At 36.8% G+C, this 8317-nt stretch overlaps 1 protein-coding gene across 1 annotated transcript; it reads left to right on the top strand.

The window, feature by feature from the left end:
• Positions 1 to 5444: 5444 nt before the first annotated feature.
• LOC147488682 (uncharacterized) lies at positions 5445 to 5879 on the top strand. The gene has a single exon (XM_086574453.1). The coding sequence runs from the start codon at positions 5445 to 5447 to the stop codon at positions 5877 to 5879; it is 435 nt and encodes a 144-aa protein (XP_086430579.1).
• Positions 5880 to 8317: the final 2438 nt, after the last annotated feature.

Below are 8317 nucleotides of genomic sequence, written 5' to 3' on the forward strand. Positions count from 1 at the left end.
GCTTGTCCTTAGGTATTACTTCTTCATCAGATGGGTTTAGAAAGTCATGAAGCACAGGAGAAGCAAGAAGGTAAAGTGCAAACTCAAGGTTCCTTTGAAAAGGTGGAGGGCGGGGAACATTGGTGATGGAAGGTGAATAAGTGACTGGATGATGTGAGGTGGGTGAATGGTGCTCAGCTAGTATTCTTAGTTCTATATCATCAGAGGTCTTGAGATATGCAAGATATTCCTCAATAGGTGGGTCAGAGGAATCACTGGCATGGGATAGAGGGTGAAAAATTCTTCTTCTGTCATGGCATTATGGGATGAATGGATGTTAATAGGAGGGAAAACGCTATTAACATAAGGAGGTCCTCAAAGTGTAAAGAGATAAGGAAAGAATTTACCATAAAAACGTGGCAAAAATTGGCAGTACCTGTAACAGAAATATTATAAAGATGATATGATAACATGAAGCACGATTAAACTGTTACGTACTAACTAACACAAACTCTACTGGAGTAAACATGACAGGCAAAGGGTGGCAAAAAGTTTTGAAATGAAAGTCCAAAATACGCCACCCCCAAACAAATTTGGAAAACTCTTTTTAAGTTTGAAAATTTTTGTTTGGCTATACTCCAAAAAGGTGGTATTGTACAAAAACTTGGGTATTTTAAAGTCAGATTCCCTAGACTTACAAATACATGTTTATGTTTTTAATTTTTAAAAATTTTATATGTTTGATTTTTTGGAAAAAAAAATTACGAAGAAAAAATAAAAATGAAACTCACTCTATAAAGAAACACTACTCAAACAACGAGAAAACAAATGCAAGAGATGAATGCGTGAGTCGTATGAAACGTGGACTAAGGATCCGACACTTATAACCACGCACTCCAAAAGAAGGGTCTGATTACCTTAATGGTGCACTCCAATAACATAAGATTGGAATGGAGTACACCGAAGAATAAAATAAGTCGTTTATAGTCAGATACTCTAGGACTTATTTAATATATATGTACATTTCGCTTACCATATATCAACAACCGAAAAAGTTATGGGTCTTTCCATAAATAATTAACATAGAATGCACCACCAAATAGAATCAAACACCAAAACTTTCTACGATGCAACTTAGTTGAATGAGAAGGTGTCCAAGTGAATGATCGTGAGAAAATGAATGGTTGTGGAAAATACTTGGAATGTGGATAAGTGTTAGAAGAAAAGAGTGGGAAGAATGATTGGATTTTATGAGGGATTAGCTCAGGTGGATGGTGGTTAGGTGGTGCTCTAGGTAGTTTTTGAAAGGGTGGTACATCATATGCTCTTAGAAACTAATAAAATTCCTCATCTAGCTTGGTTCCATTCACATAATTATGGTATTCATCTGCATCTTTGAGAAAGTCATCAATCTCATCCAAGGAGTTGAAATTGTGATTTTTGTCTTCTTCCATAAGAGGGGTATCTACTAGTGTGGGGATGAAAGCGTCAGCCGCACTAATGTGAGATACAAAACTCTCAATGGACTTCATTTCTCCTTCTACAGGCAAACCTAGTTATCCCTGCTTTTGTCTAAATATGTTAACTTCCATAGAAAGATATCCAAAAGAAAGAGTCATTGAGCCATCCTGACAATTGATTTGGGCATTGGCGGTTGCCAAGAAAGGACGCCTAAGATGATGGGAATGGAATCATGAGCAACATCTGTGTCGAGAATAACGAAATCGGCTAGATAGTAAAAGTCTTAAACTTTAATGAGAATGTTTTCAACTACGCCTTTAGGGTACTTAATAAAACGATCAACTAACTGCAAAGTAATTTTGGTTGGTTGAAGTTTTGCTAGACCTAGTTGTTTATATAAATAAAAAGGGAGTAAGTTAACACTCGCCCCCAGGTCTAATAGAGCAGTTGTTATGAAGTAATCTCCCAAGGTGCATTATACAGTAGGACGACTAGGGTCCTTTTACTTAATAATTCTGTTATGTTCAAATAAAGAGGGATATTGTTCAGTTAAGATGGCTTCATTGGGTATGTTGGTTTTCTTCTTCTTGGTGCACAACGTTTTTAGAAACTTAGCGTGTCCAGGTAGACTTTTTATAGCATCTAGAAAATGTAGGTTTATAGTCAGATTTTTAAACACTTCCCTAATCTCATCAAAATTCTCATTCTTTTTAGACACAACTAGTCTCAGGGGATATGGTGGTTTATCTCTATATTTAGCATAAGGGTCAAAAGTATTATTAGCTTTTGCTTAATCTTTAGCCGTTTTCCATCTAGGTGTCCATATTGGAACCTCTACAGGTATAAGATCATCAATTTCTATGGTGGTATTCGGTAAGATTATACCTTTAGGTTATGGTTGGACTGGAACTTCTACAATTGTAGGGTCTTCAATTTCTATGGCAGTATTTGGTATGTTTTCATTTTCAGCTTCTGTTTGCGGGCGATCTTCAGGCATAGTTACTTTGTTATCAACTTCCCTCCTTGAATGAAGGGTAGTAACTGCCTGTAGGTCCCCTGGGGTTATATTGTAATTATACTGAATATTGTTTATTTTGAAGGCAGTGTTTCTTGACTTAGAATTAAGCACTGCTTGACCTGGAAACACACCTGTTTGGTTATTATTTTGGTTAGGAGACATGTCAATAACCTTTTGGCACAAAGACTGCATCATTTGCATGATTTGTTGCATCATTTTAGAGTTTTGATCATGTTGATCTTTCATCAAGTTGGAGTTTTGTTGCATAATTTGATTTTGTTTTTCCAACAAGGTTATTACTACTTCGTCTGTAGATAGTTGAACTAGAATTAAGGCTTGTTGAGCATTCATGTCTTGATGTTGATAGTTCTGGGTTATTGGCACTAAACCTCTATTCTGGCCACCTAAGTTTTCTTGTCCTTAAGGTTGAGTTAACTAGTTGAAGTCGGAATGCTTAAGACTAAAATAGACATTACAACGAGTAGAGTTAATGTTCATGACTGGAGTGGGTTGTTGTTGAACAGAGATGACAACTACCTTTTTAATGAGAGCATCGATAAGAGTTTTAAGCTTGGGATTAGGTTTAACCTCAAAAGAAGGAGTGGAGCGGGAAGAGTCGTTACCACCCCAATTGTTGTTTCTCTTAGATTGATCTTCTAAGAATTCATAAGCCTCTAAGGCTCCTTTACTAAGAAAACTACCCCCAGTCATGATATCTAGAATCTCCTTATGATGATGTAAAAGCCCTTTGAAGAAGGCACGAACAAGCGTGTCTTTCACAAGATTATGATGCAGACATTCAATGAGAAGATCAGTGTAACGATTCCAGGCCTCTGAAAAGGATTCATGAGGATTATGGCGGAAGAAATGAATCTTTTGAAGTATTTCATCTGTCTTCAGTGGTGGGTAAAACTGTTCCATGAATAATTGAACAAGATTAGCCCATGAGTCCACAGAGTTTGGCGTTTAGGCAGTTAACCAAGACGTCGCCTTATCAGCTAGGGTGAATGAAAACACTCTAAGTTTAACTTGATCTGGACTTACGCTAGGATGATGGAATGTAGTGAGAACTTGCTCTATCCTACGCCTGTGTTGATAAGGCTTCTCGTGGTCTAAACCATGGAAAACTGGTAACAAGTTAAATATATTCGGGGGAATTCAAAAATCTCCCACTAGGTCTGCAAGAACGATGCACGACTTAGGGCCATCATTTAGTGCTTTATAAAAATTAGAGAGAGGAGTCTCTGGTTCTTTAGCCATTAATGCAGTTGTAGTATGTGAAATTCTCGATAGGCGTGTGGTATTGCATTTACGAAAAACAAGCCTGATTATACTAGAATTAAACTCCTTTGACAGAAGAGACGAGGAGTGAAAGAAGGAGTACCTGAATGCCTCCTTGCTACGTGTGTGAATAGCGTCTTTGATACGCAATCTCAGTGTATTGAAAAAGTTCGGAACACTGAATAAAAAATAACTTGAACAAAAAGAGAGCTTGTGACTAACCTGTGCAAATCGGGCTTTTCTTCAGAGGGACGTGGGCGCGCTCAAATATAGAGTAAACAAAGTATGCTGAAAGCCATGGTACTTTCAAAAAAAAAAATCCAAGAACAAAGGGGCAGGCTCAAATAAAGAGTACACAAGGCATAAAAGGCCCGAAAGTGTGTCGAAAAAAAAAAAATTCCAAAAAAATCCCATTTTTTTTTTCTGAAAAAAAGAAAAAATAAACATAGTGAGAACACAAACAATCGGGTGGGTGGAGAAAGGGGGATTGCCCCTTGGATTCAAGCAATTGAATTCTTGTCTTGAACGAGTTTAAGATGGCAGCAGCACCATTTGATATTCACAAGTTTATATACTAACTATCTATGCATAAACACAAATAATCAATCAACTAAATAAGTGCTTAGATCAATATTTCTACTCTCAAATAATAATGAAGTAATATAAATAGTACAGATTCGTTCCACTCCTAAACTACCAAGACATAAATGAAATTCAACTAATTTAAATCACAAAGAAACAATGGTGAGAGTAATATTATGTTGAGAGATTTCTATTCTACGATTATACTACGGATTCAAATAAATCTAAATTAACTAAACTAATAGAAATAGGATTTTGATGGAAGAGAAAGTTATAGAGAAGAGTAATCAATCCACCTAATAATTAGTTTCAAGCAAGAATATAATTATTTATTGAAAAGAGATCATCTTTAGGTTTTCACACAATGATCCAACCTAAAGCCTCAAACTTTATCATCCCTAGCAACAACCTACATCTCTATAGTCATTATTACTAGCATGTAGGATTATTACAACTAAGTCTCTCGACTTAATTATAACAATCCCTAGTTTAATTTACTATATGCTTATTTTGGAAGTCATACAATAAACTAAACTTATTGAAATACATACACAATTAAATAATTCTACTAAGCAATCTATTCCTCATTAGGCTTCATAATCACTCCCTTTAATGGGGGATTAACCTAATATCATTGGATTAATTAAACTAAAATAATAAAAGGAAGACATAATGTAAAGAAGAAGTAATTGAATTGAATAAACTAAAGCTTTTATTAAAAGGTTCTAATGGAGGCTACAAAACTAAACTAATTAACTAAATCTAAAACTAAACTAAAGAGAGAGGGAGAGAGAGTTTTAGGGTTTTTATTCTCTTATATAATGATACAAAATCGTGCATGAGTTTTTAGGCTAGGTTATGGACCCATAAATCAAGTCCATAACCCAATTGGTTGAATCCAAGACTTCCAATTCTGGTTGTGTTACTGTAGCGTGTGTTTTCACTGACTTATACTGCTCAAAATAGATTAACAAGGAGTTTTGTTGCATGATTTGATTCTGATGTTGCAGCAAAGTTACTACTACGGCCTCTATAAATGGTTTAACTAGTGGAGTGGTCATAGGAGGAGTGACTGAAATTAAGGCTTGTTGAGCGTTTATGTCTGGATGTTGAGACCACACGAATGGGAAATCCAGGGATTGGAGGAGCTGGGGTCATCTTTAGAAACCACACAAACCAGGTGGTGGGTGTCAAGGCACATGGGCTTGGGATCACCACAAACTTCAAAGCAGAATGTTATGCCCTTGTCATGGCAGTGGAAATAGCAGTGATAAATGGATGGCAACATCTATGGATAGAAAGTGACTCTCTAGCTGCTACCATAGCCTTTCTTAGGGATAAAGCTCCTTGGGTACTCAAAGCAAGATGGCTTCGAGCGATGCAGAAACTTACCCGCTGGAGAATGTCGCATAATTACCGAGAAGCAAACTTTGGTGCCGATGCGACTTCCAAGATGGGATCAACTCTGAACCAAGATGAGGGAAGGTGGAGCTCTACCAGACCATGTTTTATCAAAAGCTTAGAGAGCCCTTATAGGACTTACTATCGTTTTAGCTAAGGATTGGAGAGAAACACAAGTTGGAGAAGCCTCTTAAGCAAATAAGGGCGCAATCAAGACTATGCACAGGAGACTGCTCATGGCAATCTTCAAGGCTTGACTTGGGCCCAGTCTTTTAATAGTCCTATTATTAAGGACTGGCTTTAAGAGCCAGACATGTAACTCTAACTCTTTTGATGTAATATTCTTTTATTTATTTATAATATATCCCTACTTGCATGCAAAAAAATGTCTGGATGTTGATAGTTTTGGGTAATGGGCACTAAACCTTTATTCTGGTCACCTTAATCTCCTTGTCCTAGATGTTGGTTAAATTGGTGAAAGTTTGTATTGGGCCTAACATTTTGAGTATTAAAACATGGAGGTGTAGGTTGTTGTTGTTGATTATAATTAGTGTTTTGCTTCCATTGTGTGTTAGGGTTGTTATTAAAAGTGTAGACGTTGTCTGGCTGTGGTGGTGGTGGATGTTCATGGACAAGAGGACAATATAAGTCAGAATGGTCAGGACTAAAACATAAATTACAATGAGGAGAGTTTATATTCATGACTGGAGTGGGTTTCGCTTCTTGTTTATTGACGGAGAGGGCATCGACCTTTCGAGTGAGGGATTCAATTAATGTTCTAAGTTTAGGATCTTATTTAACCTCAAACATACTGGCTGCCTTAGCTGTAGACTAAGAAGTATTGGAGTGGGAGTAATCGTTACCTCCCTAGTTGTTGCTTTTCTTAGATTGAGTATCTAAAAAGTTATAAGCATCTGTGGCTCCTTTACTTAAGAAATTTCCTGCATTCATGATGTCTAAAGTTTCTTTAAATTTATGATGTTGGGATAAGCCTTTGAAGAAGGCACAAACTAGTGTGTCTTTACTAAGATTATGATAGGGACATTTTACAAGAAGATCAGTGAAACGATTCTAAGCCTCAAAGAAAGATTCTTGAGGCTTTTGGCAAAAGAAGTGTATATTTTGAAGTATTTTGTCAATATTCTGTGGTGGGTAAAATTGTTCCATAAATAATTCAACTGGTTTTTCCCATGTGTTGACAGAGTTTGGCTTTTGTGTTGTTAGCCAAGCAGCCGCTTTGTCAGCTAGGGTGAAAGGAAACACCTTAAGCTTTATTTGTTCAGGTAGTCTTACGTTAGGATGATGAAATGTAGTTAGTACTTGTTGTATATGTGCTACGTAAGTGGTAATAGGGTTTCACATGGTCTAACCCATAAAAAGTAGGTAGTAAGTTAAAGATGTTAGGGGGGATTCTAAAATCGCTCGTAGTAGCTGCAAGAACTATGCAGGAGTCAGGTACATCGTTTAAAGCCTTATAAAAGTCAGAGATAGGTCTCTCTGTCTCTTGAGCCATTGCTACAGATGTGGTGTGTGAATTTCTAGATAGGCGTATGGTATTGCGTCTACGGTAAACAAGTAAAGCAGGTTTATGCTTACTAGATCTTAATCTCATACAATTTGAAGTCTAATATGCAAACAACCTTTTTAAGCATGCAAAACAGCCTGATTATTACTAAAAATTTAATCCTCTTACAGCAGATGCGAGGATGTAAAGAGGTGTTACCTGGATCGTCCTTGCTACGCGTACAAATAGCGCCTTCAATAGCCTTGAAGCACGTCTATGTACTTGAACAATTATATGACTACTGGTCCGGGTACACATGGTGGATTGTGAATTCTTGTAAAAAGTTTAACCTGATTAATGCTAGAGGTTAAGAATGAAGTTCGGGCTTTTTTCTATGGGCTTCGTGTTGGGCCTGGATGTCATGCCTGTGAAACGGGCTTTGGTAGTGGGTGGGCATACTAATTTAACTAATATTATTATTTTTTTGTATTTTTGTATCAAACAAATGGCCAGGCCACTTAAGAATTAAGGGAAGTTATCTGTGCGTGCATGTTCCTTAATTAGAGAACCTCAATTCTTTGAGTTTTCTAGACATCGTTTAGTATGAAAAAAGTTTTTTTTTTTCTAAAATATTTGAATTTTTGGATACAGGTACTGTACTATACTCGTGGGATAGTATTGCAATTAATATTAAAAAAATTAATTTAAGGAGCGCGCGCGCTTACAAATAGGGTTTATTGGGTGCGATGCGCGAGTAATGGAAAAGAGCGGGTCGCGCTCTCTGAAGGTAAAAGTGAGGCACGTGTGTGCTTACAGGTGAATAACTAGGCGTGAAATTTTTAGGGTCAGGTCACAAGAGTGCAAGGAGTTGGTTTCACAACTCGTATGCAGTTAGACAGTAGCAGAAAAATTTGAAGAAATTGCAAACAGTGTTTTCAGTGTTTGTGTTTGTGAATAGTGAAAATAGTTTTGCTAATCTAAGCACGAAATATGTAACAAAGCAAGATGGCAAGCGGCGCCATTTGATAAGAAAATTAACAAACACTGAAAACACAAACACAAACACTGAAAACATTTAATTTGATAAGAAA

The sequence above is a fragment of the Coptis chinensis genome, chromosome 7 (genome assembly GCF_015680905.1).
Source record: "Coptis chinensis isolate HL-2020 chromosome 7, ASM1568090v1, whole genome shotgun sequence".
NCBI classification, from domain to species: Eukaryota; Viridiplantae; Streptophyta; class Magnoliopsida; order Ranunculales; family Ranunculaceae; genus Coptis; species Coptis chinensis.

Excerpts from the sequence above, each read along its gene's own strand:
- LOC147488682 (XM_086574453.1), top strand. The coding sequence starts at position 5,445 with ATGGGAAATCCAGGGATTGGAGGAGCTGGGGTCATCTTTAGAAACCAC.